The 21,858-nt window shown below is 37.8% G+C and overlaps 2 protein-coding genes across 2 annotated transcripts in view; both read right to left on the reverse strand.

The window, feature by feature from the left end:
- The window catches only part of LOC134844878 (uncharacterized), a 527,221-nt gene that overhangs the window by 495,091 nt on the left and 10,272 nt on the right, over positions 1 to 21,858 (reverse strand). The gene's annotated exons all lie outside the window — the stretch shown is intronic.
- LOC134844516 (mediator of RNA polymerase II transcription subunit 7-A-like) lies at positions 16,207 to 19,202 on the reverse strand. The gene is made up of 3 exons (XM_063861227.1): positions 18,900 to 19,202; positions 18,467 to 18,692; positions 16,207 to 16,596 (listed from the first exon to the last, which is right to left on the reverse strand). The coding sequence occupies exons 1-3, from the start codon at positions 19,124 to 19,126 to the stop codon at positions 16,288 to 16,290; spliced, it is 762 nt and encodes a 253-aa protein (XP_063717297.1). The 5' UTR covers positions 19,127 to 19,202; the 3' UTR covers positions 16,207 to 16,287.

Below are 21,858 nucleotides of genomic sequence, written 5' to 3' on the forward strand. Positions count from 1 at the left end.
ACACAAATAACAATTTTTTGCTTGGTAAAGGACGCAATTTGAGGCCAGTAATCCGAAATATTAACAGCCGAAACTTATTTATTCGAGAAATAAAAAAAAAAAAATGGTAAAACTGCAACCAACCTAAATAAAAAATTTCGAATAAAACAAAATTTCAGAATGCTAACATGCACATGCTCAAAAAAATCCTGTAGCAATTTCCAACAGAGACGACTGCTGCAGTTCAGAGTGCAGCTTGCTGAAAGTGGATATCTTGAAATTGGAGATCATCCTCTGGACAAAAATGTTTACGGAAAAAAGTCTAGCAACCGATTGTAATACCCTTGCTTACCTCAAAGGTCAAAACGAAAATCGGGAGGGGTTGGGTTGCGGTGTCCTTTAGCTTAATCCTAAGCTGTCGAGGCCAGTAAGTTAGCTTGTCGAAACGGCTGTCTAAGTTGCAGTCGTCGGCTGCCGAGATGAGGTTCGTAAGCTGTCAATATGAGGTTTATCTGCTGTCCTGAGGTCACTTTTCACAGTTTGGGATATGTCATGCTAATTGAAGTCTTCTGATTGAATGAGCTGTTTGGTTGTTACAGTTGATCATAGCTTTATAAGGGTTGATGGCTGAGAATTGATTCTTGGATGCATGGTGGCGAACAATCTTCCTAGGAATGATAAAGGGTCAAGGTTTCAAGGTCGTTTGGGCAAGACGAAAAATTTGTGATGGTTCATGCGTTCATAAACTGTTCGATCTCTCACAAGGTGTTGAAAGTATCTTCTGTAAATACTTTTGATCCAATGATGGAAAAGAGCGAGTTTTTAATGCTATGGATGAGACGTTCTTAGACGCCACCACAATATGGTGCATAAGGGGTTGATTTTCAAGATATCTGGCGGCATCTTTAGAGTTCTTTCATGGCGAGCTGTCAAAAGTGGACATCATTTCTTTTTTCGCTGCTGTGAAGTTCGTTGCATTGTCAGATTGCGTCGGAGGGCTGTAAGAATGGCGTTAAATGATTAGTCATGACACATTTGTAGATGAACAACGCGAGTCGTCATGCAGCAGTCCATACTGTTTGTTATAGGTGGTTGAGTTGCTTAATGCAAAATGTCCCAAAAAGTCAGGACCAGTTTGCTGAAGGAGTAATAGTTTATCTGATGGAAATCGACATGTCGGAAGAAAAGACATTTCAGGTTGGAGTCTAGAGGCGCACTGGCGTTGACAGTCGCAACAACTGCTGTACATTTTACGTCTGAGATCTGGCTGAGAGAATCCACTAGTCCGCTTGGAGTTTGTTGCATGTATGCAGGGGTGGGGAATGTTCATTAGAGATGTGAACGTGTTGAATGAGGAATTGCAACCATATTGTCTATCGCTCTCCACGAAGTCTAAAGGGGAGGCCGTTTCGAATGACGGTTTTGGCCAACACTTTGTAGCTGAAGAACAAAATTTGGTCCACTGAACCACCGGCTGCTTAGGTTGGACTCATCGGTGGGGTTGACGTAACATAGGCAGTGTTTTCATTGAGTAGATTGGGTGAGATCAAGTACCTTTGCTGCACGATTTGCAACAAAGATTTGTTGTCTTTTGTCTGATCTACGAATCCATTGAAAAATAGTGCTGCTATCGCTCCAAAGATAAGCGTGGTTAGAGAGAAGCGTTTTTCTTGCCTTACCGAAACTAACAAGACGGGCAAAAACCATCTGCTTGGAGCTCTTATTTCGTGATGGTGATTCAATAAGGCTAGTCGGCCCTTGTTTGAAGCGAAAAAGAGAGGGCTTTGTATCGAAATCCGTAGTGTAGAAATGGTACGCTACAGAAGCAAAAGCTGAGTACAAAGCATCGGAGATTTACAGGGAGTTTTTACAGGGAGGTTCTGCGAGATAATGGCGAGGCACGTGGAGCGGTTGGAGGTTGTCGGCTTCTTGGAGAAAATAAGAGCTCGGGGAGCTCCTCTTCGGTAAATTGATCGTCCCATCATAATCTGTTTCTCCATATGTTTTTCTGTAGAATTCGTTGACGAATCTCGACTGGGGCAGCGATGCTAACAGGGTCGAATAACGAGGAGAAAGTATGCTGAAGGTTGCGCTGGGTTTGCTTCTTAGTTTTCAGTACATGAATTTTCTTCGACTGAAAATCTTTGCCATGAGAAAACGTTCCATCCGATTCTTAAAATACGCTTCATCGTAGTAATCCAATTATTCAGGTTGAAATATCCTGCTGCGAGGACCTTTCGTAGACAAGTAAAAAAAATGTATTGCTTAATCTACATTCTTGGTTGACTCGTATAATTCGTCCATTTAAATAGTACTGGCGATGTGTTTCTTGATGTGGGGATATTCGTTTTTGTTGTTGCCACCAGAAAATTGAAGAGCAAAGTTCGCCGAGTCGGCGAACAGCTAGTGCCAAAAACAAAACGAGCAACTCGTAAAAATCTGGCTGAATGATTCCCCAGAATTATTCTGATAAATTTCCAGTATTCGGGTCGGAGGGACACTTGCATGTTCAGGCTCTCAATGCCTGCATTGATGGAAAAACTCCGTTCTCGAAAGCGGCAAATAACTCGGTCAAGTTAACGCGAAGACGGCGAGAAAGGCGGTCAAGTTAAAATTCATGTCATTGAGGCAATCTCCTTTGCACTTTGATTACACGTTTGAAATTCTGTGGAGTTTTTCAGGCTTATTTGGGTTGGTCACCCTATGTTCTGGTAGTATCCATCCTGTTCAAGGAATTTTTCACTTGAAAATTTGCGAATGAAATTTTTCGTCAAATCGTTTGTGATTAAGTCCTGGTACATTGCAAGCTTGTCGGGGTCGTTGAGAAGGTGGGTTTTCATATTCATGATATGTTGAGCGGCCGTAAAGTAGTCGTTTAGCAGAGCAAAGTAGTTGTTGAGAAGACAGGCGTTCGGTTTCCACTAGAGAACTACTTGGTACCGTCCTTCTGGGTAGTTGATGGTCTGCTGAAGGGTTTCCAAGGCGTATTTTTCGGAGAGTTCTGCGTCTTTGTTGATGTGAGAGGAGTAGGCTCGGAAAACTGAATTCCCAAAATATGTCGGCTGTTGGATGTGTGTAAATTGCGCGTGGTGCGTTTATGGTTATTTAACTGTTGTTTAAAATGTAACGAAGTCTTAGTTGTTGTCAGAATCTGGAAAAATTACGTCTTTTAGATGATGGTTACTGCTGAAGATACTGTTGAGTTAGTCGGGCTGAACACAGGGGTTTGTAATATTGTATTGCAATACCCTTGCTCAGAGACAATAAATAATTGCTGTAAGACGTAAATTAACAATCAATTATTGCAATTATTGCTAACTATTGCTATAAATCTAACAATTATTGTATTTTTCTTTGACAAATCTTCGAAACAGTCTCAACAGTCCAAAAATTCTCGTTTATCATCAAGAAAAGCTGCATTTCGAGGTGTCTCGGCAAAAGTCTCTTCCTGTATTGTAAAAACACGCGCTTAGTCTGACTGAAAAGTCTCTCGGCAATATTTGAAGTGACAGGAAGCCAATCCAAACATTGAATCACAGAATCGTCAGAGGATCGTAGTTTTTTTGCAAGGATTTTTTCAGCATAGTCCTGGGAAGACGTAGACGATTCAACTGTTGTAATTTCGACATCCAAAAATGCACTCTGTAAATTTTCTTTTTCTAAATTTTGAGTTGTTAAAAATAGGTACATCAGAATCTCAGAGCTAATTAAACAAAATAGTTCCTCTTTTTTTCCTTTCAATTTCTCTTATTACGATACTTTCTTTCTCCTGTATATTTTTTAGAACTGCAATCCTTAAACCAAATTCAAAATTCAAACCCACAATTTCAAAGCTATGTAGTAAATGCGACTTTTGACTCTGTTAAAACTTTAGTTACGGAGTCAAGAGTGAGTCAAACTGCTGCAAACTAAACCTGAAAATAAAAAAAAGAAATATATAAGAAACCATTGGCTTAGCTCACAGTAAGTAATGAGAGCTAGTTAACTCTTGCTAATGAAAAACCTAAAGCGAAGTATTTGAATTCAGGATAATGAAAATACTTGTTATTTAAGACTGGGTTTCATGGATCTTGTCCACTATAACATTGTAGGTGTATTTCAATCTGAATTATGCCCAATTTTCATTTCATAATTTATTCATTTATCGTATACTTTTCGGAATCATGTGTTTCTATTTTGCGACACGAGCAATCGGATTGGTATTGTTAATATTATTGACAATGACAACAATCATGATGCCCAAAGAAACCCTCTCTGGAGAACAACAATACCCTCTAATAACAGCCAATGACGATAACATGGTAGATTTCAGAACTCGGTGCAAAATGTAATGGGATTCAAGAATGGTTGTTCCGTATTAAAAATTACGGGAATTATAATCAACATTATGTCGTCATTTGCATAGAGAATTTATGAGCTAGTAGCTATGTTTGCAACATTGTAAAACCGAATTGGTGTCCGATTAAATTAAACAACGTATACACATATAAAAGATCTAAATCGATTTTGAGCCAAAGTTTTTTTAATGAAGGTTTTGGTATGAAGATTTTGAGTTTAATATCTTTTCTATGGGGCAAAAATTCATATAAATCAAAAGTCAAGAGAAAGTCTTTGTGCAACAGTGACCGATATCACCACTCAATCATTTCTTGATTTGTTCATACATGCAAACGAAATAATTTACGACAAAAAATTAACTTAAAAACACAATATTCTCTTTCTGATCTTTGAAACCTGATTTAATCACTATTATTTTTCCTAAATTAGGTGATTTTAGGCATGGATATAATTGCTTCTCGCATGTTCACTCTACATTCGTTATCGGTAGACAATCAACCGGGACCCGGTATATGCAATTCTAGTCGTATTTACTTTTAATTTCGCCATCGTCGGGTTAATCGCTCTAGTGTTTCTCGGATTGGCCTCAATTGCTATTTTGGCCGAAGAGAGAACGCAAACAGAATTATTCCAGGTACTCGTTTGGGAGCCTAGTCATAAGTTTTGAGGAAAACATAACTATCGAGGTAATCTTTTCAATATTGGAGAAAAATTTTTTTTCAAGATAAGGAACAAAATTCAGCAGAAAAAATGCTTTATGGAGAGCTTAAAATCATTTAACAGAAAACATCATTTTTCAAAAGATTTCTTAAAGTTATTATCAAGTTTTGATTTACACGACGTTGGCGATTCTTACAAACGAGTACCATTCTACAAGATTACGAAACAGAATTCATGATATCAAACGCAAAAGAGAACAATGGTTAAACAGATTGCGCTTTCAGGAAGGTGGATGAAAACTAGGGAATCAGAAAACAGTCCAAACATCAGGTAACTTGTAGTCAAAAAAGAAACTGTTTCGGTAAAATTGCAAACTGAATTCATTCAATAATTGCAAACATTAAATTGACGTCACGAAATGAAAATGAAAAAGAAAACTGGGTCGATGAAACATGGCACTTATGTTTTATAAAAGAAACCGAAAACTAAATTGTAGTTAACCTCTTTTCTAATGAAATAAACAATAAGCAAATCGATTAACTAAAATAATATTCTTGCAGAAGCAATGTAAAATGGAAATAAAAGGAATCTGCTATCTTCTAAGTTATCTAAGCTTTATTAGATTTTAATTAGCTTCCTTGTTTCTAGAATCATAACAGTATTCAAGTTTCCGTATTCCCAAGTTTTAAGTCAAGTCACTTCTTTCATTCTTAAGTGTTGATCTCTTTTTTGTTGTTTTTGGTCGTTGTATATATGTTCGCGGGCAACATATATAAATCTTGATGTTGTTGAGACTGTGCATCAAACAGTGCACTGTACAGGCGACCCTAATTTGCAATCGCAAACTAAACGCAGAGGCTAAGCCGAGCTTCGCACAAATTGCGATACAATGCAAAACAGCCAATAAATCGAAAAAAGAAATGCCGAAATCTATCAAAACGAATAAAAAATAGAAAAACTCACACTAAAACAAAAGAAGGTAAGAATAGAAGCCGACAAAAACTTAGCAAGCTGTAAACAATCCGAAAACACCTGAGACGAAACCCTGTAAGCCAAAAAACTTCAGAAAAAAACTTAAAAACTAATAAATAGCTTTTTTACCCCAGTTCCACCAGTACACACAAAAACTCTTTTTGCTTCAAACGACGTATTATGCGGCCAATAAGTCAATATAAAATTGCCCGAAACTTATCAACCCGAGAAAAAAAACAAAAAAATGAACCTTAAGAAGGACTTAAAAACTAATAAGAAGAGGTTAAAGCCCCACCTTATTCAATACGCACACATGCACACACTTTTTTTCGCTCATTGAACTGCAAAATAAGAGGCCAATAAACCGAGAGAAGTTAAGCTGAAATTTATTGAACCGAGAACAAAAATAAAAAAAAAAACGAAAAACTAAATTTTAAAAAAGAAAAAAATTTAGAAACTGATGAAAAGCCATCCATTTCATTACACACAAATAACAATTTTTTGCTTGGTAAAGGACGCAATTTGAGGCCAGTAATCCGAAATATTAACAGCCGAAACTTATTTATTCGAGAAATAAAAAAAAAACAAAATGGTAAAACTGCAACCAACCTAAATAACAAATTTCGAATAAAACAAAATTTCAGAATGCTAACATGCACATGCTCAAAAAAATCCTGTAGCAATTTCCAACAGAGACGACTGCTGCAGTTCAGAGTGCAGCTTGCTGAAAGTGGATATCTTGACATTGGAGATCATCCTCTGGACAAAAATGTTTACGGAAAAAAGTCTAGCAACCGATTGTAATACCCTTGCTTACCTCAAAGGTCAAAAAGAAAATCGGGAGGGGTTTGGTTGCGGTGTCCTTTAGCTTAATCCTAAGCTGTCGAGGCCAGTAAGTTAGCTTGTCGAAACGGCTGTCTAAGTTGCAGTCGTCGGCTGCCGAGATGAGGTTCGTAGGCTGTCAATATGAGGTTAATCTGCTGTCCTGAGGTCACTTTTCACAGTTTGGGATATGTCATGCTAATTGAAGTCTTCTGATTGAATGAGCTGTTTGGTTGTTACAGTTGATCATAGTCCAACTGAGATTGCTGCTGTTTATTTCAGATTTGCTTAGTTAAGGAGATCGACTGGTCGTTGTTGTGTGCTGATTGAAGGGGTTGTTTTATTTTTGTAAATATTCATTGTCGAGGAAGATCGTCTAGTCGTTGTCGCCATCCAAATAATTGCAGGTTAAAGTAAAGGGGGTTAGTTATACAATTACATGTGGAAAATTGTAGTAAACATAATGAGAGTATGATTCCGCAAAAGAAAGACATTTTTCGGTATCAGGTGTCGCTGTCATGCAAAACAGATTTCTTACATTGGGGTATTGTCGTTGGAGTATGCCGAATATCATCTGGTAAGGCAAAGCTGGCAAGATTTTTTGTATGTACTTTTCATGCCGTCGGCGTTTGAGAGGATGATTCAGTTTGATCGCAGTTTTCTGTTGCGGATTGTGTATGTAAAGTCTAGACAAAAAGAAGCGAGGCGTTTTGTTGGGCTGCGACCAATTCCATGACAGGTTCTAACGTTGTATTACCTTATTACATGATCGGCTGATGGCATCGAGGATTCTATGCAACCTGCTGGCCATAATTTACGAGGAGTGAGATCTTCCAAAATCCAGGCTGGTTGTCCATTTGAATAAGGCGGAATTGTTGATGACCATATTTTTGTCGGGGATAAACTCTTTCAGAAGGCAGTTCCAAACATGGTCTGATAGCTGCTGCACAAATTGCCATTGCTTTATAAGAGTTGATGGCTGAGAATAGATTCTTGGATGCATGGTGGCGAACAATCTTCCTAGGAAATGATAAAGGGTCAAGGTTTCAAGGTCGTTTGGGCAAGACGAAAAATTTGCGATGGTTCATGCGTTCATAAACTGTTCGATCTCTCACAAGGTGTTGAAAGTATCTTCTGTAAATGCTTTTGATCCAATGATGGCAAAGAGCGAGTTTTTAAAGCTACGGATGAGACGTTCTTAGACGCCACCACAATATGGTGCATAAGGGGTTGAATTTCAAGATATCTGGCGGCATCTTTAGAGTTCTTTCAATGCGGAGCTGTCAAAAGTGGTCATCGTTTCTTTTTTTGCTGCTGTGAAGTTCGTTGCATTGTCAGATTGCGTCGGAGGGCTGTAAGAATGGCGTTAGATGATTAGTCATGACACATTTGTAGATGAACAACGCGAGTCGTCATTCAGCAGTCCATACTGTTATACTGTTTGTTATAGGTGGTTGAGTTGCTTGACGCAAAAGGTCCCAAAAAGTCAGGACCAGTTTGCTGAAGGAGTAATAGTTTATCTGATGGAAATCGACATGTCGGAAGAAGAGACATTTCAGGTTGGAGTCTAGAGGCGCACTGGCGTTGACAGTCGCAGCAACTGCTGTACATTCTACGTCTGAGATCTGGCTGAGAGATTCCACTAGTCCGCTTGGAGTTTGTTGCATGTATGCAAGGGTGGGGAATGTTCATTAGAGATGTGAACGTGTTGACTGAGGAATTGCAACCATATTGTCTATCGCTTTCCACGAAGTCTAAAGGGGAGGCCGTTTCGAATGACGGTTTTGGCCAACACTTTGTAGCTGAAGAACAAAATTTGGTCCACTGAACCACCGGATGCTTAGGTTGGACTCATCGGTGGGGTTGACGTAACATAGGCAGTGTTTTCATTGAGTAGATTGGGTGAAGACCAGTACCTTTGCTGCACGATTTGCAGCAAAGATTTGTCTTTTGTCTGATATACGAATCCATTGAAAAATAGTGCTGCTATCGCTCCAAAGATAAGCGTGGGTTAGAGAGAAGCGTCTTTCTTGCCTTACCGAAACTAACAAGACGGGCACCAACCATCTGCTTGGAGTTCTGATTTCGTGATGGTGATTCAATAGGGCTAGTCGGCCCTTGTTTGAAGCGAAAAAGAGAGGGCTTTGCATCGAAATCCGTAGTGTAGAAATGGTACGCTACAGAAGCAAAAGCTGCGTACAAAGCATCGGAGATTTGCAGGGAATTTTTTAAAATCGGTTCTGCGAGATAATGGCGAGGCACGTGGAGCGGTTGGAGGTTGTCGGCTTCTTGGAGAAAATAAGAGTTCGGGGAGCTCTTCTTCGGTAAATTGATCGTCCCTTCATAGTCTTTTTCTCCATGTGTTTTTCTGTAGAATTCGTTGACGAATCTCGACTGGGGCAGCGATGCTAACAGGGTCGATAAACGAGAAAGTATGCAGAAGGTTGCGCTGGGTTTGCTTCTTATTTTTCAGTACATGAATTTTCTTCGACTGAAAAGCTTTGCCAGCAGAAAACGTTCCATCGGATTCTCAAAATACGCTTCATTGTAGTAATTCAGTTATTCAGGTTGAAATATCCTGCTGGGAGGACCTTTCGTAGACAGCAAAAAAAATGTATTGCTTAATCTACATTCTTGGTTGACTCGTATAATTCGTCCATGTAAATAGTACTGGCGATGAGTTTCTTGATGGGGGATATTCGTTTTTGTTGTTGCCACCAGAAAATTGAAGAGCAAAGTTCGCCAAGTCGGCGAACAGCTAGTGCCAAAAACAAAACGAGCATACTCGTAAAAATTTTGCTGAATGATTCCCCAGAATTAATCTGATAAATTTCCAGTATTCGGGTCGGAGGGACACTTGCAAATTCAGGCTCTCAATGCCTGCATTGATGGAAAAACTCCGTTCTCGAAAACGGCAAATAACTCGGTCAAGTTAACGCGAAGGCGGCGAGAAAGGCGGTCAAGTTAAAATTCATGTCATTGAGGCAATCTCCTTTGCACTTTGATTACACGTTTGAAATTCTGTGGAGTTTTTCAGGTTTATTTGGGTTGGTCACCCTATGTTCTGGTAGTATCCATCCTGTTCAAGGAATTTTTCACTTGAAAATTTGCGAATGAATTTTTTCGTCAAATCGTTTGTGATTGTGTCCTGGTACACTGCAAGCTTGTCGGGGTCGTTGAGAAGGTGGGTTTTCATATTCATGATATGTTGAGCGGCCGTAAAGTAGTCGTTTAGCAGAGCAAAGTGGTTGTTGGGAAGACAGGCGTTCGGTTTCCACAAGAGTACTACTTGGTACCGTCCTTCTGGGTAGTTGATGGTCTGCTGAAGGGTTTCCAAGGCGTATTTTTCGGAGAGTTCTGCGTCTTTGTTGATGTGAGAGGAGTAGGCTCGGAAAACTGAATTCCCAAAATATCTCGGCTGTTGGATGTGTGTAAATTGCGCGTGGTGCGTTTATGGTTATTTAACTGTTGCTTAAAATGTAACGAAGTCAACGTTGTCGGTTCCAAGGAAAATAGAAACTTAGTTGTTGTCAGAATCTGGAAAAATTACGTCTTTTAGATGATGGTTACTGCTGAAGATACTGTGGAGTTAGTTGGGCTGAACACAGGGGTTTGTAATATTGTATTGCAATACCCTTGCTCAGAGTCAATAAATAATTGCTGTAAGACGTAAATTAACAATCAATTATTGCAATTATTGAAAATTTTGCTAACTATTGCTATAAATCTAACAATTATTGTATTTTTCTTTGACAAATCTTCGAAACAGTCTCAACAGTCCAAAAACTCTCGTTTATCATCAAGAAAAGCTGCATTTCGAGGTGTCTCGGCAAAAGTCTCTTCCTGTATTGTGAAAACACGCGCTTAGTCTGACTGAAAAGTCTCTCGGCAATATTTGAAGTGACAGGAAGCCAATCCAAACATTGAATCACAGAATCGTCAGAGGATCGTAGTTTTTTTGCAAGGATTTCTTCAGCATAGTCCTGGGAAGACGTAGATGACTCAACTGTTGTAATTTCGACATCCAAAAATGCACTCTGTAAAACTTCTTTTTCCAAAGATGTCATGTCTCGTTCATCTGGAACTTATAAACAGCTCTTTCAAAAGTAGGACATTCAATAACCCCCTGGGTCCCCAAGGGTTGACTCAGCTCTGGGAACTGTGACAGAAGAGCGTCAAAAAGAATGCGCGATTCTTTTTTGGTACAAGTTGTTTTCTGGAGTTTTTTCGAAACTGACTCGAATTTTTGAAGGTGTTCCAGGCACTCACGAAGTTTGAAGTTTTCTGATGGACCAGGAAGCAGATCGGCAGTATCTCTGTCGGCCAGGTCAAGAAAATTCTGCAACTCAAAATATCGTTTCAACATTGAATATGTTGATGACCACCTTGTATCGTTTCTGATTTTTGGTCTCAAATCTGTCTTTTTGCGAAGTTTCCCAGATTTCTTCAAAGTTGCAAGTTTTTTCATCACAGCATTCACCAACCGTCAATAACAATGCCAAATTTCGAAGGCAGCTCGGCTTTGATAGATTCTTCCACAGAAACCGTGTTTTTCTCCATGTAAGATAGTAGACTCTGTTTAGAAATGGGCTTCAATTCGGAAAACTGTCGAGTGGACTCGTCTTCTACGAAAGAAAATGGTAGACCTTTGATTGTCACCCATTTGACCCAGGAGAAAACGTTTTCTGCTTTCCTGCTGACCGCAAAAGTTGATAATCTTGTGGTGTGGTGACGATTTTCCATCTCTGTTTGGTAATTGGGGTGCTGTTCGTTGATATGGTTCATCAAATTGTTGTATCCAAATCGTGTATTCTGCTTCCGGACTTTCCCACAGCGACAGGTGTGAGCATTTTCCCCGGTGCAGGCGAAAAAGAATTCTGTGATTTGCTTGTTTGTTAACTTTCGCGGCATTCTGTAATGTAGAAATGACCAAATGAGTTTCACGCCAGTGACGAGTAGCTATGGCAACGCTTATCTGAAATATAACACGTTAAAATGCATCGTAATTCAATTTCATCGTCATCCAATCAGAAGAGAGAGTGATTACATCGACTCGTTTACAATAATTGTATTGTCGACTATGTATTGTTTTTAAACAATCAATAATTGCAATATAAAGTTTGGCAGCAATCAATTATTCCATCAATAATATTGACAATAATTGTTCCGTCAATTATTTATTGCAAACCCCTGGCTGAACATCATCCAGATTTAGCTTGTCGAGCACGTAAGTACCTTTGACTAAAAATTGTTCGCTGAGGTTTCTAAACGATTGGATGGTCAATTCAACTGATCTTGCTTTTATCTGTTCCGAATGAAAGATCCATCGAAGAATTTTTCTGTTTCGAGGCTTTCGTCTAGCTGAAAAGAGTCGGATGTCGTTTGTAGTAAATAACTGTCCTCGCTTCCGTTGTCAAGAAAGGCATATGTTTTGATCTACTTGTTCTTGCTGCGGACGGTATCAGGTATCTAGAGCAGTAATGAATTTGTGAAGCGTTTCTGCTGTCGGTTGACTGAATTTTGTGGTCTTTCTGAAGCTTGTTTTTGCGGTGAGAACTTTCGAGAGCTGTCTGGTGCAAATGATGCATGTTCGCTTCCAGATGCAATCTTTTACCGTATGCTTTCCAAGACAAACGTTTTCTGCATATATAAGCTTTCGCTTATCGCCAATTGTCAAATCTTCGTAATAAGGGCAAAGTGAGGGGTCATGATCCAATTCACGAAAAGGACAAAAAGTTCCTATTCTTTCAGTTCTTTTTGTGTTTTTCGAGAAGTTGTCGGTGTATGTTGAGGACTGGTTATCGCGATGGTTGTTGATCTGGCATTCACTGTTTTTTTTGGTTAGATGAAAAAGGGCTGGCAAGATGAGGAAAAGAAGTTACCCTGGGGAAAGTAGTCACAAGCTAAGGCTCATTGTCTGAGCCAATGACTGAAATTTACAAGGCTAGGCTGCTGAATGCTGTTGTTGATGATGTATTGGGTCCACTGTAGTCGCTCAGAGCGGTGATTGAAGTTTGTTGGCTGCAAACTGCAAGTAAATGGTGGAGTTCAGGTAGTTCGTGAATCCAAGTGTCTGAAACGTTTCCGCAAGATTGGAAATAAAAGATGAAAACTCCACAAACGATTGCTATGATGTGCCGAAGGGATGCAGAGTTGTTGCAGTCTGTAGATGTACTGGTTGACAATTATGTCTGGTCTTCTAAACCGTAGTACGCTTTCCTGAAGAGCACTTGCAAAAATAGCGCTGTTAGTTGAGAATCCGAAGAGTAAGCCGTACCACATGTTCCATTTGAATTGATCACCGTCGTACTTCTCAATTTTGATCTTCGGTAGTCCTGATGTCTGTGTAATTGTTGAAGGTGCAACTGGCGCAGTGTAAGCTCCGGTGTTGATGTGTGTCTGTGTCGTGAAATTGGTTGGTTGAAACGGTAGGCAGCAAAACTAGTTGATTGCGGAATATCTGTCGGATGTTGCTCTTGAATGTTGAGCAAATTTTGATTGTTCTCAATTGATAAACGCGTGTTTGCTTCTGAAAACGAGGGCTGTTGCTGTTGAGTTGACATGACCGTTGATGAATTAGCGCTGAAGTCAATAAGATTGATGTTGATGTTGTGGACCTACTGATGTTGATTGCTGCAGAATTAAGTCTGTCGGGATGCTGTTTCGTTTGAGTAGTCTTCTGTACTCACTGAAATGGTCATCTAAATTGTCTTCAATTCCACCGAATATTGACATGAGATCACCTGGCTGTGAGTATTCTGTTGGATGATCGCTGAGGTCAGTCGTCGATTCCTCAAGCTGCTTTAGAAAAAAGTTTGCTTTGAATTTTACAAATTTTAGGTTGTTTTCCTCTTCTGCAACGGCCTAGGTGATTCGGCTGTGGAGCCGTTCGAGTGATTTTACTAGAAATTTGCACTTTCCTGTAGGCATTCTGTCATTTTTGCTATTCAGAATCAAATTGTGCGATGAGCAGATAAATTCTCTTCATTTCTACGACGAGCTATTACAAAATAAGGCTTATTAAAAATCTTGAAAAGCCTATTAATTATAATCTGCGAGAATATGAGCTACGGGCCTTTCCTTTTTTAACATACGTTACTGTTAAAAAATACTAACAAATGGAATTTTTTTTTTAAATAAATAACTTTCCAACTTTGAGCCGCGAAGAAATGAAACATTCGCAATCCTCAAAACCTTTTTTTAGTAAAATCAGGTAATGATTATGGTAAAATACAAGGTCATGTTCACGACGGCATTGATGATATCTGTTTTGATTTACAATTGGTATGATCTGCGAAATTTAAGGATGATAAAATTAATTTGTTGCCAATTAGATGTCAATCGCAAACGCATGAAAATTACAGCCTGGTACTTCTTTAAAGAAGAACAAATTTTACCCCTTCTTGACAATAAAACTGTAGTTGAAAATCTACTTGAGTAGTAAAAATTGGGGGTCTATCGCTCATTTTTGGCTTCTAAGTATTAATATTGAAATAAATTATTGTAACACTTTTCTCTTATCTACTTAATTGTCCGACAATTACACAGGTAACAGCTCTTAAACAAATAATTAAGTAATTCACTCACAGTACCTTCCTGAATCATACATTTAAGAAAAAAGTGACAAAAGCCATGCCAATCAACCGAATGCTGATATGTGTAGACCTAGCAGTTTTAAATTGAGCGATAGCAGGAGCCAGAAGTGAGCGATAGACCCCCCAATTTTTACTACTAACGTGATTTTCAGCGTCTTAAAGCGCTCAATGAATGAAAACTGACTTTTGTTGATCATAGTAAAATATTTGTAAAGCTTTTTCAAATTCAAACGAAAAAAGAAGGTTACTGTGCAAGTAGCAAAAAATGTTCCGACCATAGTCCTAAAAAACACAACAAAAAAAAAGATTTTCAAACTAAAATCGTTTTTTTTTCTGCGTGGTGTGATTAAATTATCGGAACAAAAAAAACTTGAGCCAGATCATAATCGGCAATTAAAGTAAAATAAACCAATTGAAAAAAACTATTTTTGTAGAAAAATGACAAGAAAGAAAACATCAAAAAAAATTTGTTTTTTTTTTTCCATTTTTTGACGTTTTTGTTTTTGACGTTACTAGGTGTTTACGGCTTGAATTAGGTAATTATAAGCTTTTAAGCTATTAAATAAACAATTGTAGGCCTGCCCACTCACTCGGACTAAGACGAAAAATCAAAAATTTCAAACCGGTTTTTCTGGACACTGGAAAAGTTTTCTGAAAATTTTTATGTCGTTCAAATAACAAATCAAAGGGCTTCAAAACGATATATCACTTCTTTCTCTCCATTGATTGTTTGTGGTACAAAAATTTTGCGTGGAAAACCAAAAAAAAAAGAAAAAAACTAAAACACCCGTATACAAAGTTCCTCCCACTTTTTTAAATTGTCGGAACAAAAACTATATGAATTTGTAATTTTTTACACAGAAGCTTTACCAAACAGGCAAAAATGCTAGCAAAAAAAACGAACCAAAAATTCAATCACTTCGCCCCTTACGCGTAATAAACATCATTAGACATGTTTTTATAAGAAAAAACCCAGGAAGTATTGGGTGCTGTATGGGCGTAATTCAACTTACCTTACAACACAAGCGTCGGTTCGAGAAAATTTGACAAAACTTTTATATTCCGCTGAGCATTCTTCATTAAGTGATGAAATTATGAAACTCAAAGTCGTGCGCTATTTTTACAACTAACTTCTGTACTGCAGAGCAATTTTATACATATGCTAATTTCATCTAAAAACGACATACAGCAAATACTCATATAAGAAATGAAAAACTCATAGAAGTCAGCAAATACGTTTTCTAAAAAACTGGAAACCCACGATACTCAACACCAGCAAGTGAAAGCTTGAGTTTGCTCAAAGACACTGATTAACAGCTCAATTGTAGGCTGGCAATAAAACACATCCAACAGAGGGTTGGTCAAAGAAAACTGTATAAACATTAAAATATAAACATTGCCTTTTTTCAACATTCTCAAATTTCGAAATTCACAGAAAAAAATATATCGAATTGAAACCCTTTGAATTTCAAATATTAATTTTTGATACTTTCACAAAATTAACCGATTAGAAAAAACTTGATTAAAAGATAATTTTTTATTCTACTGTTAAATAAAAAAAATTGAAATCCATTTTGAAAACTGAAGGTAAATCCCATCAATCTTTCAGCAATTTAATTTGAATTGAACTCAAAAAGAAATCAAACGTCAACTCGGGCAAAATCAATTTCCAGTGTGAATAGTATTTAGTTATCTTTCCTGAAAAACTACCCGAGCTAAAGAAGTGATAATAGATATTCTAATTTAGCTATAAACTGAGAGCAACCATTGCGATTTTACAAAATTGCAAATATTACTTTCCTTGCAGGGTCTTAGATATTTGACCATTTCCTATCTACAATGCATCTTCACAAAAAAATAGAATCCGCTTTTTTTTCTACAGAAAACATTAAGTATACAAGAAAACATTAAATATACAAAATCAACTATCAGCAGAATCCAAACTGAGAGCAACATTAACATCATGGTTGTTATTTAGCCGCGATTCCTGCTTTGTTTCACCATTTGGATAATCCAAAGTTCGAGGCCGTTTCAAAATTTCGTTTTCTTTGACCATCTCTGGTTCGGGTTTTGAACTTTGGAGATCATCCAGTTTTTTCAGATCTTCAAAAGGAATGTGAGCTTTAAGCTTTTCAGGAACCACTTCAAGGTAATGTTTGAACTGATCTTGCAGCTTGTCGTAAAATTGTTGAAGACGGTCGCAAATTTCAGAACGTTGTTTTAATTGTACCTGAAGACAGAAAAAAAAAGATCAGTAAGAAAGATCAAATATTTTCAAATTTCTTTATCTAATGTTTTGACTTCTTATTGTTCCGACCATTGAAAATGGGGAGGAACTTTGTATTCTATGTCCTTTAATTTTCTTTTGTTTTCCCCTCAAAATCAGGTACCACAAATCATCTACGGAATGGGTCGAGTGATATATCATATTAAAGTCCTTTCAGTCGAAACTCGAACATTAGGATTTTTTCAAAAATTGTCCCAGTGTCGAGAAAAACGGGTAGAAAGTTTTGGATATTTATTCCAGTTTCGAGCGAGTACGCTCGTGTTATGAAAATTTACTTTTTTAAAGACTATTAGGATGAAAAAAAAACTTCATTTTAACTAGTTTTGGATGTTTCATTCAGCGTTTATTTGGCTATTTTTTTTCCATCTTTTTGCTGAATATTCATTTTTGAAGATAAATATTGTCGACCATGCCTAATTCACTAATTTTCTACGCGATTGTATAGTTCTCGAATCCTACGACCCACTAAAACCGACACTAATATGGAGAAAATAAAAAAATCTTTTTTCTTCTTTTTTTTTATGAATATGGTCTGAACATTGTGATACTTGCGCAGGAACCGGTTATCCTAATATGGTTATACAATTCTACACTCTACTAAGGAATCGAAACAATATAAAGAATCAGATTTTGTCTCCATTCCAGCGAATTTTCAATCAAATAGAGAAAGATACAGAGAGAGGCTAGTTATTCGCCGATGCCTGGCGACTGGTAATTAATATTTTTATATTTCAACGCATACTATTAATCGTCCACTTCTCTAACGGTTGCGTAGACTGAATGGAAAAGCATTCATAAGCTTTCTGGATACTGAAAAAACTGACAGATATATTCCTCGATGCTGAATTATATACTCTTTTTTGAATCCTAGTCACGACATAGAAAACTACACTCGTTCACATACGAGCTTTCACAGAGGTGCCCGTAATCATGCGGAAAATTCAGCCGCCTATGGCTGAAAATACTTCAGCGATGAAACTTCTTTTTCTATCAAAAATTTTTATTATTTTTCAGAAAGCCGAAAAGCCAACTTTCAGCGAGCAGAAAGCATTGGAACGTTGCCCTTGCCGCATCCTGTAATAACCGCTAAGAACCAATTGCGTGTAATAACTTTAGCTCCCGCTCGTCACCATTTACCTTGGGAGCTAACGCTTCAATTTTTACCAGCTCTTTCTGGGAGCTTAATTGGAGATACATCCAGTGGAGATACAACGTCGGCTTACTGACCGTTTAAAGCCAATACAAAGCCTTTCAAACATCGAAATGCAAAAACTAACAGCTAAGGATAAACCTGTTGGCATGATTTCTTCCATACGGTCAGTAACAGCACGGTATCCAGAAGTTTTGGAAAGTGTCTCGCTCTTTCAAAGGAGCGCGTATGCCGTAAGAAATCACCATATTGATTTCCCAAACCAAGTAACCTAAGTCTCGAAAATTAGCTAGGTTTCCTTCCTATCGCAAATCAAACAGTAATAAATGCCGCGAGACCCTCTAGGGCGTTGAATCTTGACGACTTATGCAGCTTTTTAAAAAACAATTTAACCTATCCCTCAAATTTAATAAACCCCTCTAAGTTTGTAAAAACTCAAAAGCTGCAATTCACTTCAAGCCTAGCCTAACAAAGAATTTTCTTACCGAATTCATAACGCCGGTTTTAATTTTTAAAAAAAAAACACATGAATGGGCTTCGACGTGGGGTGCCAGCCACCGTAACCTTTTAAAATTACTACATGGCTCCAGCGTACCCGAAGATTCTTTATTATGAGGATTCTTTGAATAACTGCTGATGTGATATTAAGGAGTGAAATAATACCTTGAGCATGACGCGTACTGTTTCCCTGGCCTGGTGGGGCCTGAACTCGTTCACAAGGTGCATCATGTGAACCAACAGACTGTTGAGACTGTCCAGTTTCTGCTCCCTTTCCTGGTCACTCGCTGGATTCCTAACAAGGATGTCAATCAGATCCAAAAAGTTGAGCAGCACTGAGTGGTTCATCTTTTTCAACTGCTCCTTGTGATCGAACTCTAAAGGATGCAGTCTGAAAATAAACAAAAACCCATTACTTTTTTACTCGAGGCGTAGATTAAATACCTTTTTTATATATCTTTTTAAAAAATACTGAGAAAAACTGGGACGCAGATCGCATAAGCTCAAGAATCTGTAAATTAATCATTTCATTCCAGAAGCGAGAAGTCAATAATCGTTTCACTCATTGCTCGACTAGTCCAACAAAGTGCATATTTACCGTGGAATGCCTTGAGATTCGAGTGAGCTCACAATCGGCTCTTCGGTGGACACCGAGTACTCTTGACCATATATGGAAAACTGTGGCCACGGAGGTACTGGAGGGGGCTTGGGAGCCTCATCTGCCGCCACTGCTTCGTCAGTGTATTGCGATATGAAACACATAGGGGGATTCGGGTATGCAGATACTGTGGTGGGTTCGCTGGTAAGAAGAGGGTTGTTGCTCATCGTAGAAGGGCCAGATCAGATGATGAATTAAGTCAATAAACAACTCAAAGTGTCTGAAAATTATGTTTTTGAAACTGAAGACCATAACCTTTATTTCAAAATAGATTATCTAAAATAGACGACATTTTCAAGACTGCTCTTTTAATTTGATTAGATTTAAAAAATGCAGTAAATCAACAGGCAAAGTTCCGATCGTTCAGATTTTCGTTCGATCGTTCAGATTTGTCCACTTGAAAAAAAGATTGGGATATTCACGTGGCACGGCCGCATAATGGGTGCGAGCGTGGTAAAAACCGCAGTTAAAATTTTGGCAGTGCTTCCACTATGTGTAATAAGATAAAATCTAGAAAGCTTTCCATTCAAAACAGCATGACAGGTTCTTATCTGAACTCATATCAATTGGTTTTTTTCTAAACCAAACTCTCAGAACTTTTGTAATTGATCTAATCGCAAATAATGGGTTCCCAAAAAGTTATCCGACATTCAGTGTACTTGAATTTAGCAGCCTTTGTTTTTTCCTAATTTATGTTGAAGATCCCGAATTCTTTACGCAGATGACCTTTAATATCGCGGGTCAATTCCACTAACTTATAAATTGACCTGTCCGCTCTACAGCAGTGATATAGTGACAATTTTCTTGATTACATCCTGGGAAGTGTTGTTATATAAAACTCTCCAATTCGATAAAAATTTACTATATTGTGCTCAAAGCTTCGAAGCCCGTGGTGTAAAATTTTTTCAGATTTAAGTTGGTAATTTCATGTAGCTGAACTACTCTACAAGTTTTATTAAATTTTCCGAAAAATCAAAAGAATGGTTCTTTCAGTTAGCTGAATCCTTAGATCAGTTAGCTGTAAAAAAAATTATATTCTGTCTAATCCAAAGAATACTTCAAAGGCTTGTTCCCAAGCAAAACAAGTAGGCAAGAGTTGTTTAATAAACGATGCAACAAATTGGTTAGAATTAGCGAAGATTATAACTCATCTATCTCGAACCTGAAAATTTTATGTGTTTGTAATAAGCTCCAAAATATTTGCTTTCTGTGTTTTCATCGACTAACATATGGGATAACACTTTGAGATTTAAGAAAATAGACGAAGTCAAGGTTAGTAAAACTAGAAACAGCAGTAGTGAAAGAGAACACCAAACAACTATAATGTAAAAAAAAACTTTCAAAAAACGATTCTACGACATGGCAACTAAGCCGACAAAACATAAGCAAAAAATAATAGTGTTGCAAGATTCGAAACCAGGACATTGGCCGTCCCAAACGCATTCGTTTACCTCCAGACCAACTGAATTAATTTTACACAGAAGCAAAGCTCTATTTTGCGAACACATGCAAGAAATCAAATAAAAAGTACATCAAAAATTGAAAAAATAAATCTTTTTTGACATAAAATTCGCAAAAAAGTCCAAAAATTCTGGAAAAAAATTACCAGCACCATCACAAATTTTACAAGGAGCTTCCGGAATGCTAGAAATAACCGACTTTTCAACATAAGCGAAGTTGCACTCCGCATACACCAGCAAAAATATGACCGATAACGCTACTGGGAAAAACTGAACGATAAAAACTTTGAGTCTAAAACATTTCTTAAGTGACGCACGCCAATTATGAGTCTACATAATAGCTAAGTGACGCAAGCCAATTATGACGCTTTAGTATTACCAGTCAATTTGAAAAAAAAGAAATTTACGAACAAACTTGCCTCAATTTATAGAGCGGACGCATTTTATCTAGTATACGAAAAGTTCATTAAAAACATCCGACCCGGCACAGGTTCGAACCCTCTTAATTTGTTGTGGTTTTCCTTCCCTACCTCTACGCTACATATCCATGGTACCTCGACGCTAAATTGCTATTTGTTATTTAATAGTCTGTGTTAATATCCTTAGCATTGGCTGTACTTAATATCTGGTTATTGATCAAAATGATCACCTTCAAAATGAACAAATTTAGTCGCAACAATATTTGCGTCGCAACAATATTTGCAACTTAGGTTGGAAAAAAAGGATAGATAGTTCATTTTATAACACAAGATTTGCTTGTGTGAACAAGTCCATTCTGTAATAACTAAGCTTAGCAAAACTAAGCAGACAGACAAACATCTAAATTAGCCAAAATTTTCGATTTGCAAAAAATAAGCCTTGACTGGATTCAAACTCCCGAGCTTTGTCGTCAAGCATGGGTATTTAAGCAACTTAGAAGAAAGCTGAATCTTTGAAAAGAATGGGCAAGGGAAACTAAGCCGACGAACAGAAACCGAAGGACGACAGTCCGAAAAACACAAAAACTAAGGATGGAAAAAAAAAATCCCGGCCGGATTGAAACCACAAGCCTTCGCTGTCTCGAGCAGATGTGTTAAAAACAAAGGAAGTATAGGAATGAGTCCAGTATACAGGAGATGAGCCCTGCGAACAAGGTTAATTAGGGGAAAAAAGACTACTACCCGATTACAATACCCTTGTTTATCGGAAGGGTAAAAAAGGAAAGAGAAAGCAATAAAAAACGTTGAAAAATTCAAAAATTTGTCATCTGCCGTAATCAAACCTCCGACTTGTAGATCAGTCTAACGTCCTCCTTGTGCTTTTGGGAATACGCTAGCCAGTAATAAAAAACATGCTATTAAATTGCCAATGCTAAGCAGCAAAAGAGTGAAAGTAAAATACGCACTCCTTCATGCGAGTTAAGTTAGAAAAAAATCGATTGGCATTATAACACTACGCTT

The sequence above is a fragment of the Symsagittifera roscoffensis genome, chromosome 4 (genome assembly GCF_963678635.1).
Source record: "Symsagittifera roscoffensis chromosome 4, txSymRosc1.1, whole genome shotgun sequence".
In the NCBI taxonomy this organism is placed as follows: domain Eukaryota; kingdom Metazoa; phylum Xenacoelomorpha; order Acoela; family Convolutidae; genus Symsagittifera; species Symsagittifera roscoffensis.